The 25,629-nt window shown below is 41.5% G+C and overlaps 1 protein-coding gene across 12 annotated transcripts in view; it reads left to right on the top strand.

Moving 5' to 3' along the window:
* NRF1 (nuclear respiratory factor 1) overlaps positions 1–25,629 on the top strand; it is a 151,039-nt gene that overhangs the window by 62,459 nt on the left and 62,951 nt on the right. For all 12 annotated transcript variants that reach the window (XM_033194516.1, XM_033194515.1, XM_033194517.1 and 9 more), the window contains 2 exons: positions 4,679–4,805; positions 18,136–18,276. In XM_033194516.1, the coding sequence (XP_033050407.1) occupies positions 4,679–4,805; positions 18,136–18,276 (268 nt within the window). The remainder of the gene's footprint in view (positions 1–4,678; positions 4,806–18,135; positions 18,277–25,629) is intronic.

The raw sequence follows: 25,629 nt of genomic DNA, 5'->3' as shown, positions 1-25,629 counted from the left end.
GGAGACTGGATGAGGTCACTTAGGCAGGGAGTATGGACTGAGGCCTGAAGCGCTCCACCTTTTGGAGGTTAGAGAGATGAAAGGAGCCAGCAAAAGAGTCTAAGAAGCAACCAGTGAGTCAGGAAACAAACCAAGAGAGTGGTATCCTGGAAACCAGGTACAAAAAGTGTGTCGGGAAGGAGAGCGTGTGGTCAGCTATCAAATGCTTCTGACGGGTTGAAAAAGATGCCAACTGACCATTAGATTTAGTAACATGGAGTTCACAATTGAAGTTGACAAGAGTGTATTCAAAGGAGCGGTAAGGGTGAAAAGATTGGAATAGCTTTAAGGGAGAATGGAGAGAGGAGAATTAGAGACAGTGAATATAAACCATTGTTTCAAGGAATTCCATCAGATTTCTTGTTTGGTAAGTGGTCCTTTGCTCACACATTTCAGAATTCTGAAATGTAGAACTTTGAAATCATCTCCCATGATTTCAGAGGGAAGAGGCTGTGTTTCTGTTTCATCCATTGTTACTATGTTTTAAAAAGCTGTTTTTGGGTTGATGGGTGCAGCAGACCACCATGGCACATGTATACCTTTGTAACAAACCTGCACATTCTCTACATGTATCCCGGAACTTAAAGTAAAATAATTTTTTTAAGCCGTTTTCAGCTGGGCCCGGTGGCTCACACCTATAATCCCAGCACTTTGGGAGGCCAGGGTGGGCAGATCACCTGAGGTCGGGAGTTCAAGACCAGCTCGGCCAACATGGTGAAACCCCATCTCTACTAAAAATACAAAATATTAGCCAGGCATGGTGGCAGGCGCCTATAATCCCAGCTAGTTGGGAGGCTGAGGCGGGAGAATAACTTTAACCCAGGAGGCGGAGGCTGCAGTGAGCCAAGATTGCACCACTGCACTCTAGCCTAGGCGACAGAGTGAGACTCCATCTTAAAAAAAAACTTTTCATTTCATCCTCACTTGTGAAATACTGTAGGACTGAGAATAATTGTTTATATCACAATGAAAATCTGAAGCTACAACGTTTTAAAAGCATAGGTATACCTTGGATATTGCAGGTTTGGTTCCAGACAATAAAGCAAGTATCACGTAAGTCACAGAAATTTTTTGGTTTCTCAATGCATAAAAAAGTTATGTTAACACTATACTCTGTTAAGTGTTGCAATGGTATTATGTCTAAAAAAAAAGCAATGTACATACCATAATTTTAAAATCCTTTTTTTTTTTTGGAGACAAATTCTAGCTCTCTTGTCCAGGCTAGAGTGCAGTGGTGCGATCATGGCTCACTGTAGCCTCCATCTCCTGGGCTCAAGTGATCCTCTCACTTAGCCTCCCAAGTAGCTGGGACAATAGGTGCATGTCACTATACCTGGCAAATTTTTTCTTCTTTTTATGAAGACGGGGTCTTACTATGTTACCCAGACTGGGCTTAACCTCCTGGGCTCAAGCAGTCCTCCCGCCTCAACCTCCCAAAGTGGTGGAATTACAGGCGTGAGCCACTGGGCTTGACCACTAAAACACTTAATCGCTAAAAAGATGCTAATGCTCATCTGAGCCTGCAGTGAGTCATCATCGTATTGCTGGTTGAGGGTCTTACCTCGGAGTTGATGACTGCTGACTGATCGGGGTAATTGTTGCTGACGGTTGGGGTGGCTGTGGCAATTTTTTTTTTTTTTGGAGACGGAGTCTCGCTCTGCGGCCCAGGCTGGAGTGCAGTGGCCAGATCTCAGCTCACTGCAAGCTCCTCCTCCCAGGTTTACACCATTCTCCTGCCTCAGCCTCCGGAGTAGCTGGGACTACAGGCGCCCGCCACCTCGCCCGGCTAGTTTTTTGTATTTTTTAGTAGAGACGGGGTTTCACTGTGTTAGCCAGGATGGTCTCGATCTCCTGACCTCGTGATCCACCCGTCTCGGCCTCCCAAAGTGCTGGGATTACAGGCTTGAGCCACCGCGCCCGGCCTGCTGTGGCAATTTCTTAAAAATAAGACAACAAATTTTGCTGTATCGATTGACTCTTTCTTTCATGAACGATTTCTCTGTAACATGTGATGCTGTTTGATAGCATTTTACCCACAGTAAAACTTTCAAAATTGGAAAATTAATCCCCTCAAACTCTGCTGCTGCTTCATCACGTTTGTGTAATATTGTAAATCTTTTATTGTCATTTCAACAGTATTCATAGCATCTTCATCAGGAGTAGATTTCATCTCAGGAAATTGCTTTCTTTGCTCATCAATAAGAAGCACCTCTCATCCCTTCAAATTTTATCATGATATTGTAGCAATTCAGTCCCATTTTCAGGGTCCACTTTTAATTCTGGTTCTTTTACTTTTTCTACTGCATCTGCAGTTACTTCCTCCACTGAAGTGTTGAACTCCTTAAAGTCATGCATGAGGCTTGGAATCAAATTCTTCCAAACTTCTATTAATGTTGATAGTTTGACCTCCTCCCATGTACTTGTACATGAATTACAAGTACTCTTAATGGCATCTTGAATGGTGAATCCATTCTAGAAGGTTTTCAATTTATTTTACCCAGATCCATCAGAGGACTCATTATAGCAGCTGTATCCTTTCAAAATGCATTTCTTACTTAATAAGACCTGAATGTTGAAATGACTCCTTGATCCATGGGCTGCAGAATGGATGTTGTCTTAGCAGGCATGAAAACAGCGTTAATCTCCTTGTACATCTCCGTTAGAGCTCTTGAGTGACTAGGTGCATTGTCAATGTGCAACAATAGTTTGAAAGGAATTTTTTTTTTTCTGAGCAGTGGGTCTCAACAGTGGGCTTAAAATAGTCCATAAACCATGCTGTAAACAGATGTACTACCATCCAGGTTTTATTACTCTGTTTACAGAGGACAGGCAGAATAGATTTAGCATGATTTTTAAAGGACCTTAAAGTCACTAGCTGCATTAGCCCCTAACAAGAGAGTCAGCCTGTCCTTTGAAGCTTTGAAACCTGGCATCAACTTCTCTCTAGCTAGGAAAGTCCTAGATGGTATCTTCTTCCAATAGAAGGCTATTTTGTCTACATTGAAAATCTGTTGTTTAGTGTAGCCACTTAGCTAGATCATCTGGATAACTTGCTGCAGCTTCTACATCAGCACTTGCAGCTTCACTTTGTACTTTTATGTATTGGAGATGGCTTCTTTCCTTGAACCTCATGAACCAACCTCTGAAAGAGTCAGGGCTTTGCTCTGCATTAGGCTTTGGCCTATGGGATTGTTATGGCTGGTATGATCTTTTATCCAGACCACTAAAACTTTCTCCATATCAGCAATAAAACTGTTTTGCTTTCTTATCATTTGTGTGTTCATTGGAGTAGCACTTGTAATTTCCCTCAAGGACTTTCCTTTGCATTAACAACACGGCCAACTGTTTGGCACAAGCGGCGTTGCTGTCAGCCTGTCTTGGCTTTCGACATGCCTTCCTCACTAAGCTTAGTCATGTCTAGCTTTTGATTAAAAGTGAGAGATGTGCGACTCTTCGTGAAACTTGAACACTTAGAGGCCATTATAGGGTTATCAGTTGGCCTAATTTCAATACTGTGTCTCAGGGAACAGGAAGGCCTGAAGAGAGGGAGAGAGGCAGGAAACAGTTGATCAGTGGGGCATTCAGAACACACACAACATTTATCGGTTAAGTTTGCCGTCTTTTGTGGGCACTGTTTGTGGTGTCCCAAAACAATTAAAATAGTAACATCAAAGATCACTGATCACAGATCACTGTAACAGATTATAATCATAATGAAAAAGTTTGAAATATTACTAGGGTTACCAAAATGTGACACAGAGACATGCAGTGAGCACATGCTGTTAGGAAAATGGCGCTGATGAACTTGCTTGACATAGGGTTGCCACAAACCTTTGTTTTAAAGAAAGATCCCAAACAGTGTCTGTGAAACACAAAGTAACAAAGCACAATAAAACTAGGTATGCTTGTAGTACTTTTGAACAAAATTATCTCAGTGAGATATAAACAATATCAATAAAAGGTGTAAAAGCAAATCATTTGAGCCCCTTTTATTAAGCGTGGAGATGATACAATAAATTTTGTAAGAGCACATCTTGGTTGTAATTTTTTTTTTGAGGCAAAGTCTTGCTCTGTTGCCCAGGCTGGAGTGCAGTGGCACCATCTTGGTTCACTGCAACCTCCACCTCTTGGATTCAAGCAATTCTCATGCCTCAGACTTCCAAGAATCTAGGATTACCGGCATGTGCCACCAAGCCTGGCTAATGTTTTTGTATTTTTAGTAGGGACGGGCTGTACACCATGTTGGCCAGGCTGGTCTCGAACTCCTGGCCTCAAGTGTTCCGCCCGCCTCGACCTCCCAGAGTGCTGGGATTACAACAGAAATGAGCCACCGTGCCTGGACAGTTGTAGTCTTTATAATTTTAAGTAGTAGTAAGTGGTGTTATCAGATCAAGAAGAATGATACCATGTTCAAAATTGTGTCGTGGTTATGTCCCAAGGCAAAGCCTTCAATTGAGCCTTCTATCAGTAGTCTTTAAGAAAAAGGTATGTACATGTTTCTGCTGATCCCCTTTTCACATTTTACGTAAAAGAAAGCATATCTTATCAGAATAAACTGTCTTAAGTCATTTGTGTCTATGTCACTATAATTTCCATCTTTTTAGAACTGTTTTTATTCTTGTTTCCTTTTCTGATTCAGGAAACTTCGAGCCACATTAGATGAATATACTACTCGCGTGGGACAGCAAGCTATTGTCCTCTGTATCTCACCCTCTAAACCTAACCCTGTCTTTAAAGTGTTTGGTGCAGCACCTTTGGAGAATGTGGTAAGTCACAACCAAGCTGTTCTCGCTTGCCCTTTGCTTTCTGTCAGCTGCTTCCATTCTTCTGATCCTCTGTCAAGAATAACAGTTAGCATTTCTGTTACCCCCTAATCCAGGCATGGGAGAGGGGACTAGTTTTCAGATTGCTTTATGCATATCAAAACAAAATGATCATTACTGTTTTTACTTCCTGTGTCAAGGTATTTTACCTGTGTCAAGGTATTTTACCTGCCCAGATGCAATGGGTGGCCAGGGGAAGTGGGGAGGGGAGGGGGAAACAAGGGGTTTTGTTTGTTAGGAAACAATGCAGGATTTTGTAAGAAAATTACTGATTTATATCAGAAACAAAATAGTAGATAATTCCAAGGTGTCGATTTCCTAAGGGAAACCTGGGGGTCATTTTATTGATCAGTTATTTGAGTTACATATTTGAAATCTCTTACATTTATCAAAGAGTTGATTTAATACTCTGCTGCAAATATAGAACTATATTTGAACATTTTGATTGTATAACTATCCAGAGCTAATTTTATAAAAATAGTCTTTTGCCCCTGCATACTTATACAATAGGAACTATTCCTTCTTGGGCCAAATTAACTTTGAATCAGTGGAGTAATGATCTGTCAAGATTTAAATTGCATTTTGTTTTTATTAGGATAAAATTTATTTGCTTAAAATGACATTTATTAGATGTCTCCCATATTGAATAAAGGCATTTTTTGAGTTCAGAATTAGTAATCAATTGATAGAAATTCTGTTTGTTGTATTTTTTTTTTAAACACCATCTTCCCATCCCTGAAATGTTGTGGGTATTTCTTAACATTTTTGAGTTTTATTTTGAGTTTTTCCAAAAATTCCTGAAGCCCTACAGTTAGGATGTGTTAGGACTTTTCCTTAGAAGAATATAGTAGAAGGCTCCTACTTCAAAATGGTATCTGAGAAATAGCCTTTACTGTCACACTGTTGACAAACATGAAATCTGGGCATATCTTCTCTTCTTTAGAACCAAAAATCTTAAACAATACTACTGATAGTAGTAAAGATGATGCAATCTATGAAAAAGATTCATCTAGAAGACTCAGAAAAATACTTTAGAAAATTACTCACTACAAAAACATTTTTTTAAGTTTTGCAAAACTGTTGGAGTCCCTCATAGAATACAAGAAGATATAGACTCTGTTAAACAGGATACACTAGACTGAGATAAAAAACATTTTACCTTTGACTGCCATTGATAAATACAGGTTAGGGACTACAAGTACCAGTAAAATTAGAAGGAGAATATATCTTCCAGAGCACCGAAGAAAAAAAATGAAACCAAGTCTCTGTATAAAAGATAGAAACAAGGAAGGAATTTTTAAAAACTAAAACACATAGTCTAGAACACAATAATACAAGTGAGGCCAGTTAATTCTCCTATAAAACATACATATAAATGGGTTAAACTGCTTTGTTAAGGGCATAGATGTTCTTTCAGGTTGGAACAACAATCCAAATCAAACCTGTGTCTATTCAGTGTATATGTCATACTCACAGCCACTCACAAATGTTAAAAGCAGCTGCAAGTAATAGAATCAAGAAAGTGAAAAGACAACACGCAGAATGGGAGAAATATTTGCAAATCATATGTCTCATAAAAAAAACTTGTGTTGAGCATATACAAGGAATTCTTACAACTCAACAATAAAAAGTGGGCGGATCATGAGGTCAGAAGTTCAAGATCAGCCTGGCCAATATGGTGAAACCCCATCTCTACTAAAAATACAAAAAAAGCCAGGCGTGGTGGCACCTGCCTGTAGTCTCAGCCACACGGGAGGCTGAGGCAGAAGAATCTCTTGAACCCGGGAGGTGGAGGTTGCAGAGAGCCAAGATCGTGCCACTGCACTCCAGCCTGGGCAACAGAGCGAGACTCCATCTCAAAAAAAAAAAAAAAAAAAGACAACCCAATTTAAAAATAGGCAAAAGGGCTGCACACAGTGGCTCACGCCTGTAATCCTAGCACTTTGGGAGGCCAAGGCAGGTAGAACCCTTGAGGTCAAGAGTTCAAGACCAGCCCGGCCAATATGGTGAAACCCCATCTCTACTAAAAATACAAAAATTAGCCAGATATGGTGGTGGGCACCTGTAATGCCATCTACTCAGGAGGCTGAGGCAGGAAAATTTCTTGAACCCAGGAGCCAGAGGTTGCAGTGAGCCGAGATCACGTGCCACTGCACTCCAGCATGGGTAACTGAGCAAGACTCTGTCTCAAAAAATAATGAAAATAAAAATAGGCAAAAGATCTGAATAGATATTTCTTCAAAGAAGATATAGAAATGGTCAAAAAGCACATGAGAACTAATGATAAATAATTATCATTAATCATTATAGTCATTTATCATTAATAATCACATTTTGATTTTCATTTCCCTCATGACTATGATTATTAATCATTAGAAAATAAAAACCACAGTGAGATACCACTTCATAACCACAGGGATGACTATAATCAAAAAGACAGCAATAAGTGTTGGTGAAGATTTGGAGAAAGAAAAGGCAAAATGATATGGCTGCTTTGGAAAACAGTTTGTCAATCTCTCAAAATGTTAAAAGTAGAGTTGCCATGTGACCTAGCAGTTCTATTCCTGAGTTATACCCAAGAGAACTGAAATCATATGTTCACACACAAACTTGTATACAGTGTTTATAGCAGCATTATTTATAATTGTCAAAAAGTGGAAACAACTCAAATGTTCATTGGCTGATGAATGGATAAATAAAATGTGGTATATCCATAGAATGGAATATTATTCAGCAAGAAAAAGGGAAGAAGTACTGATATTATACTGTAGTATGGATGAACCTTTAAAACATTGTTGTAACCAAAAGAACTCAGTCACAAAAGATCACATATTGTATGATTCCATTTATATGCAATGTCCAGGATAGATAAATCTTATTTATAGAGAGAGAGTGGATTAATGGTTGCCAGAGACTGGGGAAGGGGAAGGGAGGAATGGGGAGTGACAGCCAGTGGGCATGGAGTTTCTTTTAGGGGGAATGAAATGCTCTAAAATTAGATTTGAGTGATAATTTTAGGACCCTACGAGTATGAAGTCTTACCCTTTACATGGGTGAATTGTATGGTATGGCAAACTGAATAATGACCCCCCCAGAGATGTACAGGTCCCCATCCCTGGAACCTGTGACTATTACCTTATACAGCAAAAGTGCAGTTGTAATTAAGTTAAGGGTCTTGAGATGGGGAGATTATTCTTGATTATCCAGGTAGGCCCTAAATGTAATCACAAGTATCTTTATACGAGGGAAACGAAGGGAGATTGGCATAGAAGTAGATGTGTTGGTGGAAGCAAGAGGTTGGATGCAAGGAGGGGGTCCAGAGCCAGTGATACAGGCTAGACAGAAGCTAGACAAGATAAAGAAACAATTCTCTCTTGGAGCTGCACCCTTAGAGCCTGCAGAAGGACCCGGCCCTGCCAACACCTTGACTTTTGCCAAGTGAAACCAAGAAAATAGGCCGGGCGCGGTGGCTCAAGCCTGTAATCCCAGCACTTTGGGAGGCCGAGACGGGCGGATCACGAGGTCAGGAGATCGAGACCATCCTGGCTAACACGGTGAAACCCCGTCTCTACTAAAAATACAAAAAATTAGCCGGGCGAGGTGGCGGGCGCCTGTAGTCCCAGCTACTCCGGAGGCTGAGACAGGAGAATGGCGGGAACCCGGGAGGCGGAGCTTGCAGTGAGCTGAGATCCGGCCACTGCACTCCAGCCTGGGCGGCAGAGCAAGACTCCGTCTCAAAAAAAAAAAAAAAGAAACCAAGAAAATAAATTTGTGTGGGTTTAAGCCACCTAGTTTGTGGTGATTTGTGGGAGCCATAGGAAACAAATACATATGGTGTGTGAACTGTGTATTAGTAAAGCTGTTACAAATGTTAAATGTAAAATAACAGGCAAAAGTTTGTCAGAAAAAAATAAATCATGGATCACAGCATTAATATCAGACAAAGCCTAATTGTCAAGGCAAAAAAGTATTAACTGACAACCAGGGGTCATTTAGTATTGATAAGAAGTATTTATTTATTAATTTATTTATTTAGAGACAGGGTCTCACTCTGTTGCCCAGGTTAGAGTGTAGTGGCGCAATCTCAGCTCACTGTAACTGCCACCTCTTGAGTTCAAGTGATCCTCCCACCTCAGCCTCCTGAGTAGCTGGGACTACAGGCAGGTGCCACCACACCCAGCTAAAATAAGAAGTACATATTTATCATGAACCTTTATATTATTCAAGTAACTTTAAAGCAAAACATGGGGCCAGTTGCAGTGGCTTATGCCTGTAATCCCAGCACTTGGAAGGCTGAGGTGGGAGGATTGCTTGAGGCCAGGAGTTCAAGACAAGCCTGGGCAACATAGTGGGACCTCGTCTCTACAAAAAATTAAAAAAAAAAAAAAAAGCCAGGCATACTGGCCCACACTCAGCTACTTGGGAGGCGGAGGCGGAGGCAGGAGGATTGCTTGAGCCCAGGAGATCAAGGCTGCAGTGAGCCATGATGCTACTGCACTCCAGCCTGGGTGACAGAGTGAGACCCTGTCTCTCAATCAGTTAGTCAGTCAGTCCACCAGACATATACATACCACAGCATGTAGATCAAAAAGTTAGAAATGTAAGGAAAAAAGATAGTTAAAACCCACAATGGGGCTGGGCACGGTGGCACATATGTATAATCCCAGCACTTTGGGAACTGAGGTGGGAGGATTGGTTGAGGCCAGGAGTTTGAGACCAGCCCAGGCAACATAGTGAGACCTCATCTCTACAAAAAATTTAAAAATTAGCCAGATGTGGTAGCACATGCTTATAATCTTAGCTTCTTGGGAGGCTGAGATGGGAAGATTGCTTGAGCCCAGAGGTCAAGTCTGCAGTGAGCTGTGATTGCACCACTGCACTCTAGCCTGGATGACAGAACAAGACCCTGTCCAAAAGAAAAACACACACACACACACACACACACACACACAATGGTAGTAAAAGAATTTACTATCCTTGTCAGATCAACAAAGCAAAATATAAACAAGAATATAGAGATCTGAATAACAGATTGAATAAGGTTGACAGTCTAGGCAACATAGCGAGACCCCGTCTCTACAAAAAAAAAAAAAAAAAAAAATTGATTCAGGTGTAGTGGTGTGCACTTTTAGTCCCAGCTATTTGGGATGCTGAGGCAGGAGGATTACTTGAGCCTAGGAGTTCAAGGATGCAGTGAACTATGATTATTCCACTGTGCTCCAGCCTGGGTGACAGAGTGAGACAATGGCTCAAAAAACAAAAGAATAAAGGTGATACAATAGATACAGAAGCATTGACAGCTTTCAAGGGGATAATATACCGTATTTGAAAAATTACATAAATGAGTTATAAGAATTGACCGTTTATTATTACCAGGCCCCAAATAATTTTTTTTTTTAAACAGGATCTTGCTTTGTTGCTCAGGCTGGAGTACAGTGGTGCAGTCTCAGCTCACTGCAACCTCCGCCTCACTAGTTCAAACAGTTCTTCTGCCTCAGCCTCCTGAGTAGCTGGCTAATTTTTATATTTTTAGTAGAGACAGGGTTTTGCCATGTTGGCTGGGGTAGTGTTGAACTCCTGACCTCAAGTAATTCGCCCGCCTTGGCCTCCCAAAGTGTTGGGATTACACGTGTGAGTCACCAGGCCCGGCCCCAAAGAATATTTTCTGATCATACTACAGAAAATTCAGAATTTTAGAATTTCAAAAGACAAGAAAAAAATTTCAATCACCTGGAATGTGTGTATGTGTGTGTGTGTGTGTGTATGTGTGTGTCTTGCTCTATTGCCCAGGCTAGAGTGCAGTGGTGCAATTTCAGCTTACTGCAACCTCTGCCTCCCGGTTTCAAGTGATTCTCCCTACTTCAGCCGTCCAAGTAACTGGGATTACAGGTGCATGCTACCACACCCGGCTAATTTTTATATTTTTAGTAGAGGCCCATGTTCACCATGTTGGTCAGGCTGGTCTCAAACTCCTGACTTCAGATTATCCACCTGCCTCGGCCTCCCAAAGTGCTGGGATTACAGGCATGAGCCACCACAACTGGCCGGAATTTTTTTTTTTTTTTTTTTTTTTTTGAGACGGAGTCTCGCTCTGTCGCCCAGGCTGGAGTGCAGTGGCCGGATCTCAGCTCACTGCAAGCTCCGCCTCCCGGGTTTACGCCATTCTCCTGCCTCAGCCTCCTGAGTAGCTGGGACTACAGGCGCCCGCCACCTCGCCCGGCTAGTTTTTTGTATTTTTTTAGTAGAGACAGGGTTTCACCGTGTTAGCCAGGATGGTCTCGATCTCCTGACCTTGTGATCCGCCCGTCTCGGCCTCCCAAAGTGCTGGGATTACAGGCTTGAGCCACTGCGCCCGGCCTTTTTTTTTTTTTTTTTTTTTAAATTTCAGACGGAGTCTCGCTCTGTCGCCCAGGCTAGAGTGCGGTGGTGCGATCTTGGCTCACTGCCATCTTTTCCTCCCAGGTTCAAGCAATTCTCTGCCTCAGCCTCTCGAGTAGTTGGGATTACAGGCTCCTGCCACCATGCCCGGCTAATTTTTGTGTTTTTACTAGAGAGGGGGCTTCACCATGTTGGCCAGGCTGGTCTTGAACTCCTAACCTCAGGTGATGCTCCTGCCTCAGCCTCCCAAAGTGCTGGGATTACAGGCGTGAGCCACCACGCTTGGCCGGAAATTTTTAAAAGAAAAATCTTAATTTACAGGTTATTTAGAAACAAAAATGATAACCAAAAATAAAAACTTAGAAGTTATTATCTAAACTGGTACTCAAAGGAATATTCATGATCTTATTTAAAAAGAAAAATATATACGAGAAAGTTGGAAAAGAAAGAAACTTCATCTAGCTAAAGTAGGTGGAAAGAGAGTAATAAAATAAGTCTAAGAAAAAATAGAACAAATAAACATGTGAAAAATGAATGAGGGAACAAGAAAAGTAGACTTGTTAAATTCAAGAATTGGTTCTATAAAAAGTCTAATAAAACAGAAAAACTGCTACATGCTAATGAGGAAAAGGGAGAAGAAAACAAATATGTACCTTTAGAAACAAGATATCTATAGTTGCAGACAAGAAGAGATCGAAAATTGGCCGGGCACGGTGGCTCAAACCTGTAATCCCAGCACTTTGGGAGGCCGAGACGGGCGGATCACAAGGTCAGGAGATCGAGACCATCCTGGCTAACACGGTGAAACCCCGTCTCTACTAAAAAATACAAAAAACTAGCCGGGCGAGGTGGTGGGCGCCTGTAGTCCCAGCTACTCGGGAGGCTGAGGCAGGAGAATGGCGTGAACCCGGGAGGTGGAGCTTGCAGTGAGCTGAGATCCGGCCACTGCACTCTAGCCTGGGCGACAGAGCGAGACTCCGTCTCAAAAAAAAAAAGAAGAGATCGAAAATTGTAAGAAAAGGCTATTAATTCTGTTCTTGCAAGTTAAAAACTCAGCCAAGTGGATTAACTTAGTAAGAAAATAAAATAACCAAAACACATCCAAACCTCAGTAGAATAAGCATTAACCGAAAACCTCAATAGAGTAATAAACATATACAAAATTGGAAAAGTGTTAAAGAACTACATCCCTCCAAGAGACCCTAGGCCCCAATTATTTTGGTTGACTTCTGTTAAACATTTAAGGTACAAATAATTCCCTAATCTTATACCTTAGTCTTATTATGGTCATTTATTATTAATCAAATTTTGATTTTCATTTCCCTAATGATTAATGATATATAATCATAGTCTTTAGGGTGATGAACAACCGTGGGAGTTGCATGCAATGTGGAAGATATGTGGAAAGTAGTATAGTGAAAGCCACGTTGCTCATGTATTTACTTAGTCAACATATAACGATTTAACACTATTGGATACAAGGTATGAGATAAGGATTCCATCTGAGTCCTTTGGGGTTTCAGGGTTCAAAACTGGGAATCCCAAAGGACTAAGGGGACATGAGAGCCCTGAACGGAGACAGGAGAAGAAAGGAGGCAGACTCTGGGGCTGAAGAGAAAATAGGATGAAATCAGCGTAACTTCAGGGGCCACAGCCTGCGGCCTGGCTGGAAGCCAGATGTGCTTCACAGTCACAGGTCTGAGGCCAGCTCTTTGTTACATACCTCAGATGACAATATGTTTTTAGTCTCATAGGAGCTTGTAGAAAATTAAAAAAAAAAAAAAATTTATGAGACCTTCCCAAAGACTCTTCCTTTATCCAGTCAAGCTGCAGGAATACAAAAAAATTACGGTATCTTGTCTGGGACTGTTTTTGCAACCCAACCCAGTGACCATATAGCATACATTTTGAAAATTAGCCAAGTGTGGTGGTGCACACCTGTGATCCCAGCTACTTGGGAGGCTGAGGTGGGAGGATCACTGGAGCTTAGGAATTTGAGGCTGCAGTGAACAAACCTGTGTGACAGATCAAGACCCTGTTTCAAAAAACAAAACAAAATAAAACTCTAATGGCTCCTGCAAATACCACAAACACCCTCCATCTCTGGTAATCATAAAATGTTTGTTAATGTGTTACCTGTATTTGTATATTTAAAATATTTTATAATATTTCAGCCTGGACAACATGTAAGAGCCTGTCTCATTTGTGTGTGTGTGTGTGTGTGTGTGTGTGTGTGTGTATAAAATAAGCAAAAGACCTGGCCCTGTGCTCAGCAATGTCATGCACTGGTTGTGTATAGTGTATTCCAGAAATAACAGTATAAATGACACATATTTATTTATGTCAGTAGGAATTTAAAGGAGGAAGAGAATTATAGCAAGAATAATTGGGAAGTTTTTTCAGAGCAAGTGGGAATTGAACTGGTCCTAGAAAAATGGAAAATATTTGGATAAGAAGCAGATTTATGTGGTGGCTCATGTCTGTAATCCGAGCACTTTGGGAGGCCTAGGTGGGCGGATCACTTGAGGTCAGGAGTTCGAGACCAGCCTGGCCAACACATTGAAACCCCATCTCTACTAAAAATATAAAAAAATAGCCAGGCATGGTGGCGGGCACCTGTAATCCCAATTCTCCTGAGGCAGGAGAATTGCTTGAACCCAGGAGATGGAGGTGGCAGTGAGCCGAGATCACGCCACTGCACTCCAGCCTGGGTAACAGAGCGGGACTCCATCTTTAAAAAAAAAAAAAGGTCTCTAGAAGTTTCAAAGAAAAGAACTTGCTAGATGCCAAGGTGAGTGACGAGGCTGGGCAGCTAAAGAAGGAAGAAAGTGAACAAAGTTGCTCAGTATAGGACTCCATGGAGGTTGTATGCTGGGAGCTTAAGAGGTGTCATTCACATAGTCTCCAGGATTAGGCAGGCACAACTGTTTCTGGTGGCTCTGGCAAAGGAGTATTGAAAAAACAAATAATTGGAAAGATTGAAATGCTGGCCAGAGAAACTTGGACTTCATCTTATAAGAAGTGGGGAACTATAGCAGTTTCTTGAGAAAAAAAAAGATAAATGATAGTGATGTGGCTAAACATACCAGCTTTGGAGCTAGATAAAAATTTGTTTGTTTTTTGGCTATACTTCTTACTAGTTAATATGATTTGGGGAAAGTTACTTAAGTTTATTAAGGCTCAGTTTTCTTATTTGCAAAATGAGTATAATAATATTTTCCTTATAGAATTATGGTAAGGATTATTTGAGACAACACTTGTAGTCCTTGGCACAAAGTAAGTGCTCAGTAAACGGTGTTTGATGATAATAAGCGTTTCCAAAATTTCAAACGGCAGTGGTATACAAGATGGGGGGAAGAGAGTGGTAACTGATTTTGATTTTAAGTGGATGTTTACCTTAGTTGTGAAACCAATTGACATATTGGTATGGAGTGACAAAGGCGTAAGCTGTGGTTTTTGCAATAGAAGGCATAAGTTGGAACACAAACCTGTATTTTATCTCATCTGTGACACCATTGATTATAAGATGTGCTGTTATTTGTGTACTATGAAGAAAGAAAAAACACTGATGCGCGTTTACACAGTGCTATCACTTAGAATTTTTATTTTCTACTTATTGAAAGAGCTCTTTCTTAGACATACCTTTTAATCATATATCATTTTTGTGTATATATAAAAAGGAAAATATAAGTGAAATAAGGTATTCCTAAAACTTCTTCACATTCAGAGTCCAACCCTTTTGAATTACTTCTTGTTTCAGTCATCATTAGCTGTGTTTTTTCATGTAATATTGTCCTCTGTGGCATCATGAAAACGGGCAATGCTGTATTTCTTTTAAAAGTGCTCTTTTATTGTCTCTGATTTCCCACCCCCACAAGCAGCAACAGGTTTGATGCAAGTGCATTTTTTTTTTTTTTTTTGAGACGGAGTCTCGCCCTGTCACCCAAACTGGAGTGCAGTGGTATAATCTCAGCTCACTGCAACCTCTCCCTCCCGGGTTCAAGCAATTCTCCTACCTCAGCCTCCCAAGTAGCTGGGATTATAGGCACCGACCACCACACCCAGCTAATTTTTGTATTTTTAGTATAGACAGGGTTTCACCATGTTGGTCAGGCTGGTCTCGAACTCCTGACCTCGGGTGATCTGCCCGCCTCAGCCTCCCAAAGTGTTGGGATTACAGGTGTGAGCCACCACGCCTGGCAGTGCTTCTTGATCTTACCAGAAGTTGTCATTGGGAAGGTTATAGACAACGGTCAAGACTCACATTCTCTTCTCAAATGGTGCTAAATGATTTGTTGAGTAAAAAGGCCAGGGATAGCAAACATGTTCACATGGCTGCAGGCAGTGACAGCTATGCCCTGTTGTTGCCTTGTCCATAGCAATTTTAAGATGTATCCCAATTTCAGAAGACTGATAAATATGAAAGAAAAATGCAACTCAGAATTGATAGATCAGATAGAATTAAAACATGAGGTCAGTAATTCTGAGAAAGTTACTCAACTTTAGTAAGCAAGCTTAGATAGAAATGCTTTGGTTATACCTGAAGTTGTTTTGTTGCAAATTACTTAGGGATGCTCTACCGGCACTAAAAAACAAACAAACAAACAAAAACAAGATATTTTAAAAGAATTATATAGCACTGATAAACTGGCTCATAAAAATGGCTGAAATTGTTTGAAACTGGCTAATAAAGAAGTAATAACCTAATGATTTTCCATTTTCGAATGCCAGGTGTTTCTAAAAGCCAGATGAAGTTTGTTTTTATTTTAAAATTATTACTTATTTATTTTTGAGACAAGGTCTGGCTCTGTCACCCAGGCTGGAGTGGCACGATCTCGGCTCACTGCAACCTCCACTTCCTGGGCTCAAGCCATCCTCCTACCTCAGCCTTCTGAGTAGCTGGGACCACAGACATGCACTACCATGCCTGGCTAATTTTTGTATTTTTAGTGGAGACAGGGTCTCACCATGTTGCCTAGGCTGGTCTTAAACTCCTGGGCTCAAGGGATCTGCCTGCCTCAACCTCCCAATGTGCTGGGATTACAGGTGTGAGCCACCGCACACAGCCTGTTTTTCTAAAGTGATCATTCTTCCTATTGGCTTATACCTAATATAAGGGTTTAACCTTATAAACCTTGAAGTTCTAAGACCAGAAGGTAGGTGTGTTAGTCCGTTTTCACACTGCTATAAAGAACTAACTGTGACTAGATAATTTATAAATAAAAGAAGTTTAATTGACTTATAGTTCCACATGGCTAGGGAGGCTTCAGGAAACTTAATCATGGCAGAAGGGGAAGCAAGACACGTCTTATATGGTGGCAGGAGAGAGAGAGACAGAGAGACAGGTGCAGGGAGGGAATGCCAGGGGAACTGCCAAACACTTTTAAACCATCAGCTCTTGTGAGAACTCACTATCACGAGAACAACATGGGAGAAACTGCCTCCATGATCCAGTCACCTCCCACCAGGTCCCTCCCTCAACATGTAGGGATAACAATCGAGATGAAATTGGGGTGGGGACACAGAGCCAAACCATATCACTAGGCTCGTAAGATTCATTTTTGTGTGTGTGTAAGTAGGCAGCATAAATACTGTCTAGAATACAGAAACATAGCAGAAAATATAATCCTGTAAAGTTGCTGTGGCAACATCAGCTGCTTATGTTGCAATAAATATAATGGCAATACTTTTTGAAACTTTATTTTTTATTAGAGACCAGGATACAACTGCATCTCTGGAAAGATAATGAGTCTGCCAGTTTGTACTATTTTTCTCTGATCCCCTTAGTTATTGACCTACTTGGAGGATTCTTCAGCTGCAGAAGTTGCACTATGTAGCCAATAATAATATTTATTTTTCCAGATGCTTGGGGTAGAGTATGGGAATTTTTCTTTTTTAATCCACATAACAAGATATTTATAAGGAAGTGTGTAGAGTCCAGACCACTCAGCAGACAACCCAGGATTCAAACATTGTTGGAACTTCTAGACAAACCTCATTTTCTCTTCCATTTTCTCCCCTAAAATAGTGCCATTATATTGATAGAGCCCATTATATTGGTGGTTGGAGGACCCAGCGTTTGTCCACCCTTTCTGTTCATGATAGAAAAATGTGTGCATGTCCAGTGTGTTACTGTTAAGTTGAGACATTTCACTGGCAGTGGTGGGAATGCAGACAACAAACAACAATATCTGGTTCCGACCTGGGCTAGAGCTAAAGGTGTCATGGGTTGGAGGTTCACTTCTGTCACCAAGCCCTACCAGAAGCAAGAGAGATTTGACCTAGGGGGCTCCCTCTGGCCCGGGCCTTACCAATAGTGGCACTCAGCCACAACATACACCTATCGGTTTTGTTTTTTTTTTCTCTAATTCTTTTCAGTTCAGTCTCTTGTATGCTTGAATCTCCTGTCTGTTTGGTAGTCTGACTTTGCAGGAATGTAGCAGCAATTTTGAACGAATTGGTTACTTTGAGTTTTAGAAATGTAAGTCCTTAAAGATCTTGAAAATGATTTTGGTGATGAGCTGCCACAGCTAGTTGTTCATCCATTGGCCTGGGAAATGCAGAACCATGAATACCATGCCTGTTAGACCTGGAACAGGCGATGGCACCCTCATTGAGAAAATGTGATTTTAACTGAGAAGCAGTATTTCTGGAAAATTTTTCCACTGGCTCTCTTCTATTGTTGTTACCTGTAATTTCATCATCTTTTCATTTAATTCTGTTCAGTATGTTGTCTTTGGGACCAGTGGGTATTTTTATTTGCTTGTAAAAGTGTTTGTTCTTAGAGCTATGCTATGACTCAGGAAGGCCAGCCCCACCCACTCTCTTGTTGCTTGGCACCAATCCTCCCTGGTTGTTGGGCATCTTGTTTACTTCTGCCCTTAATTCCCTGCAGGTGCGTAAGTACAAGAGCATGATCCTGGAAGACCTGGAGTCTGCTCTGGCAGAACACGCCCCTGCGCCACAGGAGGTTAACTCAGAACTGCCGCCTCTCACCATCGACGGAATTCCAGTCTCTGTGGACAAAATGACCCAGGTAAGGGGTGGGAGGTAAGGAAGAGACTCAGAGGCAAGTGGCACAGGTGTGGGCGGGCCTCTGATCACTTTTCTGCATTTAGTCCTTAATGATCTGACCAGGGAGTGAGATGCAGACTGGAATCTGGTAGTGAAACAGTAGCAGCCTTGGAAAAGACATTGTAGTGCCAGAAGAGTGCTCCCAACCAAGGGCATGGCTGTGGTGTCCTCTTTCTTCTGGCAGTTTTTTTTCCCTTTCACTTGGTCCTTTGGGTTGGATTTAAAAAAAAAAAAAACAAAAAAACTTTTAGCTTGGGGTTGTTCTGAACAAAAGAACATTAGGAGTTTGATGAATCACAATCAAGGTAGCCAAGTAAACGTTTAGCCCTCAGGCTGCTCTGCTCCTCTTTCAATGTAAATGCTGAATACCTCCATAATTATTACTAAGTACAGCTCCCTTCCACAGGGAATAAGAATGTAAAACTCAGAATGACAGTCTTCGGAGTCGTTGATTTCCTCTTTTTAAAATTTTTGTTTAATTTTTTTTAATTTTATGATTTCTAAAGATGAGGGTCTCACTGTGTTGCCCAGGCTGATCTCAATCTCCTAGGCTCGAGCGATCCTCCTGCCTCAGCCTCCCAAAGTACTGGGATTATAGGTGTGAGCTGCTGTGCCAGCCTGATTTCCTCTTCCTTTAAGAAGGGAAGTCAAAATGTACTTAGCCTGATAAATCAGCATACCTCAGTAATTTTTATGAGATTATCCCTTTTATATATTTTTAGTTTAGCTTGATCAAAATCAAACACCTTTTTAACATATTTTCCCATCCTATTTCTTTTTTTTTGAGCCGGAGTCTCGATCTGTAGCCCAGGCTGGAGGGCAGTGGTGCGATCTTGGCTTACACTGCACTTGGCTCACTGCAACCTCCGCCTCCCGGGTTCAAGAGGTTCTCATGCCTCCGAGTAGCTGTGATTACAGGTGTGCGCTACCACACCTGGCTAATTTTTGTTTTTTTAGTAGAGATGGGATTTTGCCATGTTGGCCAGGATGGTCACAAACTCCTGACCTCACGTGATCCCCCTCCTCGGCCTCCCAAAGTGCTGGGATTACAGGCGTGAGCCACCACACCCAGCCTACCCTGTTTCTTTATTAATTTACTTCTCTCTTGCTAAATCCACTTGTCAGGTTTTTTTTCTTATCTTATTCAGTCTTCAGCACCTTTTGACACAGTTGATTACTCCTTAAAGCATCTTCTCTCTGTCTCTTGACCGCACCCTCTTCTGAAGATCCTCATCCCTCACTAGGTGCTCCCCTCATCCCTGCTGGGGCCCCTCTTCCTCTTCTCACCTGATCATCGATATGCTGTTTTCACCCAGCTTATGTTCACTGTTAGATGTCTGGTCCTCACATGCCCCAAACAGAAGCTTTGGTTGTTCCTACTCTGCACGCCACATCTGTTCCTCTCCAAGTGTTCCCCATATCAGTTAATGGAACTGCTGTCCATCTGGTTGCTCAAGTCCCAGCATGGAAGTAATCCTGATTTCCCTGTTTTGCCCTCTCCCTCCACAGTCCCCTGCCACCCTCCACATCTAATTCAGCAGCAGGTCATGTCAGTTCACCTCTGAAATGTACTCTGACTCTGGCCATTCATCTCACTTCCCATCAGCACCCAAGTCCAAGCCTTTAGCATCTCTTGTATAGCCTATCCACTGTGGTCTGCTGCAGTCCATTCTCCACGTAGCCATCCTAGTAGTTTTTTTTTTTTTTTTTTTTGAGGCAGAGTCTCGCTCTGTCGCCCGGACTGGAGTGCAGTGGCCGGATCTCAGCTCACTGCAAGCTCCGCCTCCCGGGTTCACGCCATTCTCCTGCCTCAGTCTCCCGAGTAGCTGGGACTACAGGCGCCCGCCACCTCGCCCGGCTAGTTTTTGTATTTTTAGTAGAGACGGGGTTTCACTGTGTTAGCCAGGATGGTCTCGATCTCCTGACCTCGTGATCCGCCCGTCTCGGCCTCCCAAAGTGCTGGGATTACAGGCTTGAGCCACCGCGCCCGGCCATCCTAGTAGTTTTTTAAAAAACTTACATCATGCAGGGCGTTGTAGCTCACGCCTGTAATCAAGAGGAGGATCCCTTGAGTCCAGGAGTTCGAGATCAGCCTGGGCAGCAGGCTGGAATTTTTTTTCTTTTTTTTTTTTGTCTCTACAAAAAATACAAAAATTAGCCAGGGCATGGTGGTGTGTGCCTGTAGCCTCAAATACTTGGAAGGCTGAGGTGGGAGGATCGTTTGGGCCCGGGAGGTTGAGGCTGCAGTGACCCAAGATTGTGCCACTGCACTCTAGCCTGGGCGACAGGGCGAGATCCTGCCCCAAATAAATGAGTGAATGAATGAGTGAATAAATTTATTTATTTATTTAATTCAGGCCATATCACTTCCTTGTTTAAGCCCTTTAATGGTTTTCCACTATTCCTAGAATCAAATTCAGACTGTGCCGTGGCCTTGAAGGCCCTGTGTAATCTGGCCTCTTCCTGCCTCATCTTCTTCCCCTCAGTCACTGGGCTCCGGCCACTCTAACCCTCTTTTCCTCAAACACCCTGCATCCATTCTTTTGCTTTCGCTATTCCCTTTGCCTGAATATTGTTCTGCCAGATGATTGCATGATGGACTTTATCTTATTCAAAGTCTAGCTCAAATATCACCTCCTGAGACAAGCCTTTCTTGATTATCCCACCTAAATGAAGCTTTCTTCTCCCCATCAAGCCACTAATACATCCTCTGTGTTCTTGTCTGTGTAACACTTGTTACTACCTGAAATAATCTCATTTGTTAACTTGTATACTTATTTGTGGTCTCCCCAGCTAGAATTTGAGGAATTTAGTTTCTGTCGTTTACTTCTGTTCAGTATAGCTGCTCAGCCTTTGAAATAACATGTCATCTAAATAATAGTATCTGTTCAGTAAATGACTTCAGGGTTAGAGCAAAAATGAGTTAAGTGTAATGGTGGGGAACAGGATCGCAAGTCCCCTGGGCAGGTGTTGACTCAGTGCAGACTCTGATGCTGCTGCTCAGGGGTGGCACTTTTATTTTTTATTCCATCTGAACCAGCAACTTGGTCTGAAGTAATACTACATTTTATAAATATAAACCTAAATAGTGATCTTTTGATTGTTGGATTCATAGCCCTTTCTGTGGACACTGGAAGGATCTCTAAATAATGGTTCAGAAAGGAAAGCATTATCTAAACCAAGCTTGCCCAACCCACATCCCGCAAGACGCATGCGACCCAGGATGGCTTTGAATGTGGCCCAACACAAATTTGTAAACTCTGTTAAAACATTATGAGATTTTTTTGGCGATTTTTTTTTCTTTAGCTCATCAGCTGTTATTGTTAGTGTATTTTATGTGTGGCCCCAGATAATTCTTCCTCTAATGTGGCCCAGGGAAGCCAAAAGATTGGACACTTCTGATCTAAACTTTTCTTTACTGTCTTTTAACAGTTTCTGTTATTCTGTTTCTAGAGGCATTCTGACTAGTTCACGTAAAGAAAACATAAAGTGAATTATTTTTATCGGTTGATGTAAAGAATCTACTCTGTCTCAGATGTAAAGTACATCTAAAACTGCCTAAGCCTTTGGTTTCGAATGCTGTGTTAGGTTCACTCCTCTCCTGTGATGGGCATTTGTTATTCTTTGTCACATTTAGTGTGCTAGGGTAAAACAGTCTGAGGTTTTGATTATATTAAATCATCGTGGATACTGGTTTTCATGAAAATTGGCTAGTGGCCGCAGAAGTCAACAAACAGTTTAGTTATTATCATTCTGGAGGTAAGACATTTGAAAGTGTTTTTTTCCATTTTTGTCAAAACCACACTCGGTAAAGCTTGGAGTGCAGGTGAATGAGGAGCTGGATCTCAGTTGTCAAACACATAGATGCTTTGCTGGAGGTGCACATTTTCTCTATCATATGCTCCCTCCTTCCCCTTCTTACCAAAGATGATGACTAAAAAGTCAAACATAACAAATAAAATAAAATAAACAAATGAGGAGGAAGAGGGAGCAGGATGATGAAAAACCCAGCTCCCAACTGAATGGGAATTTCCAAGTATTTGGATCCTGGCATTTTCCCCCCTCAACGTTTTATTGTTGTTTGTTTTCCTCAAATACTTTTTTCTTATTCTGAGCTAAATAGCTAGCTCTCTCTCTGTCTTTTTTTTTTTTTTTCTGAGACGGAGTCTCACTCTGTTGCCCAGGCTGGAGTGCAATGGCATGATCTCAGCTCACTGCAACCTCCGCGTCCCAGGTTGAAGCAATTATCCCACCTCAGCCTCCTGAGTAGCTGGGACTACAGGCGTGCACCACCATGCCTGCCTAATTTTTTTGTATTTTTAGTAGAGATGGGGTTTCACCACGTTGGCCAGACTGCTCTCCAACTCCTGACCTCAAGTGATCTGCCCGTCTTGGCCTCCCAAAGTGCTGGGATTACAGGCATGAGCCACTGTGCCTGGCCAATAGCTCTCCTTTATAATTGATCCTAAAGACTTTCACTATTAATGGGAGTAAAAAAGGAGGGTTTTATTTCCACCCAAACCTAGATAGGCAAGGGTATGGGACTACAAGCAGTCTAATGCACTGTTAGTGGGAATGCAGATTGGTACACTTTCTCTAGAGGGCAGGTTGGCGTTGGCAATGCATATCAAAGTCTAAAAGATGTATATCATGCCCTCCAATTAAACACAGATGTACATTGTTTATTACAGCATGTCTACAATAGGAAAATTGGGAACAATGTGATTGGTTAAATTACGATAGTGTTTAGAATTCATATAGGAAGATGAGCAGCATAGCCGAAAAGAGATGATACAGTGAACTATTAGACACTAAAAATGATGATTTGCTCTTTATTGCAGTAGAATAATATTTGTGGTATGTTAAATTTAAAAAATTGTAAAGTAGCATTTTTTTTTTTTTTGAGACGGAGTCTCGCGCTGTCACCCAGGCTGGAGTGCTGTGGCCGGATCTCAGCTCACTGCAAGCTCCGCCTCCCGGGTTCACGCCATTCTCCTGCCTCAGCCTCCCGAGTAGCTGGGACTACAGGCGCCGCCACCTCGCCCGGCTAGTTTTTTGTAGTTTTTAGTAGAGACGGGGTTTCACCGTGTTAGTCAGGATGGTCTCGATCTCCTGACCTCGTGATCCGCCCGTCTCAGCCTCCCAAAGTGCTAGGATTACAGGCTTGAGCCACCACGCCCGGCCGCATTTTTTTATATACTGTAATTTGAAGAGTTTAGGGCTTTATTTTTCTGTTTCTTTTGGGAGATTTAAAAAAAATTCTGGGAACACAGAATTGAGCTGATTTATCTGATTTTCTGTAACATTAACATAAAATGTGCCCACCTCTGTGTGTGTAGAACTTTGGAGGGATGCACATATTAACACTGGGCATAGTGGCTCACGTCTGTAATCGCAGCACTTTGGGAGGCTGAGGCAGGTGGATCACCTGAGGTCAGGAGAGCAGCCTGGCCAACATGGTGAAACCCTGTCTCTACTAAAAATACAAAAATCAGCCGGGTGTGTTGGCACGCTCCTGTAATCCAGCTACTCGGGAGGCTGAGGCAGGAGAATCGCTTGAACCTGGAGGTGGAGGTTACAGTGAGCCCAGATCATGCCACTGCACTCCAGCCTGGTTGACAGAGCAAGACTCCGTCTCAAAAAAAAAAACTGATTGTAAAGTAGCATTTCTTATATACTGTAATTTGAGGGATTTAGGGCTTTATTTTTCTCTTTCTTTTGGGAGTTTTTTTTTTTTTTTAATTCCGGGAACACAGAATTGAGCTGATTTATCTCATTTTCTAAAACATTAACATAAAATGTACCCACCTCTGTGTGTATAGAACTTGGAGGGATGCACATTAAAATATTAACACTAATTATCTATGCATGGTGGCATTATAGGTGATTTTCATTTTATCTAAATAAGCATGAATTGCTTTTATAATAGAAATACAAAAAACTATTTTCCTATTTTATATTAAACTTGAATTTTTTAAGTGCAAAGTTAGGCCAAGCACAGTGGCTCACACCTGTAATCCCAGCACTTTGGGAGGCTGAGGTGGGTGGATCACCTGAGGTCAGGAGTTCGAGACCAACCTGACCAACATGGAGAAACCCCGTCTCAACTAAAAAAATTAATAAATACAAAATTAGCCAGGCTTAGTGGTGCATGCCTGTAATCCCAGCTACTCGGGAGGCTGAGGCAGGAGAATCACTTGAACCTGGAAGGCGGAGGTTGCGGTGAGCTGAGATCGCACCATTGTACTCCAGCCTAGGGCAACAAGAGCGAAACTCTGTCTCAAAAAAAAATAAAAATAAAAAAATAAATAAAGGGCAAAGTTTGATAATGTTTCTGCTTTGTTTTGCCCAAAGATTACTTTTATTTAATAAGTTAGCATGAAGATGTCAACATCTCTCTTTTCCCCCCCTTATTTTCTTCTTAAATAGATACTTTGTGTTGGAAGGCACACTACTAAGTTCTTTACAGGGACATCTCATTTAATCCACCTTTGTGTGTGTGTGTATGTGTGTCTTAAAAATTCTTATTTTATAGTCAAGGACGCAGAGCTCAGATATGGTTTATAGCCATTAAGAACAAGTACATTTTACTGGACATTAATTCTAGATTTCAGAACATATGAGTAATTTATGACTTCCTTGAAGTGATAAAATTCTAGAACTATCAAACTGGACTGTAATAGAGATAGACTTGGGTTAACCAGACAGCTCTATTATCATCTTATCTGCACTTGATGGTATAGAGATGACTTGATATTGATGACCCTAACTTACAAATCTATATAGGATCCTAAGATACATTCTGAATCGTCTAAAGAGAGTAAATTATATTCAATATTGTTCTAATATTATGCGTTGCATTATTTTGTATCTTTACAAATGAGAAAGTTAGCATGATTTATTGGAAAGAATACTAACTCAGAGTCAGAAGATCTATTTTCTAGTCTCAATTCTACTACATATAACCATGGTTCTCACTTTCATCTGATGAAATACATGCCCTCCTACCTTAAGGAGTCAGAGGAAGAAAAATAAAATTTGGTGTAGGAAAATGTTTTGAAAACTAAAGCATCACACCAAGGTATTATTACTAATTATTAATGGCAATTATATGTATTGCCTATATTCATTTTTGAATAACCTGAACATACCATCTCTCAGCCATGCTTTATTAGAGAAAGTTCATGAGCCAAGAATTTTAATTTTTCTCAGCAGTTAAGTGGGACAATACAGGTGGCTTTTTTTTCTTTTCCCTGGCGTCTACGAAAACAAAGTATTTTTCAGATTGAAAATTTAGGCATAAATAGAAAATGAA

Source organism: Trachypithecus francoisi, unplaced genomic scaffold (assembly GCF_009764315.1).
Source record: "Trachypithecus francoisi isolate TF-2019V2 unplaced genomic scaffold, Tfra_2.0 Lachesis_group4, whole genome shotgun sequence".
Taxonomy (NCBI): domain Eukaryota; kingdom Metazoa; phylum Chordata; class Mammalia; order Primates; family Cercopithecidae; genus Trachypithecus; species Trachypithecus francoisi.
Note: the sequence above shows the minus strand (reverse complement) of the source record. Positions and strands in the feature narration are given on the sequence as shown.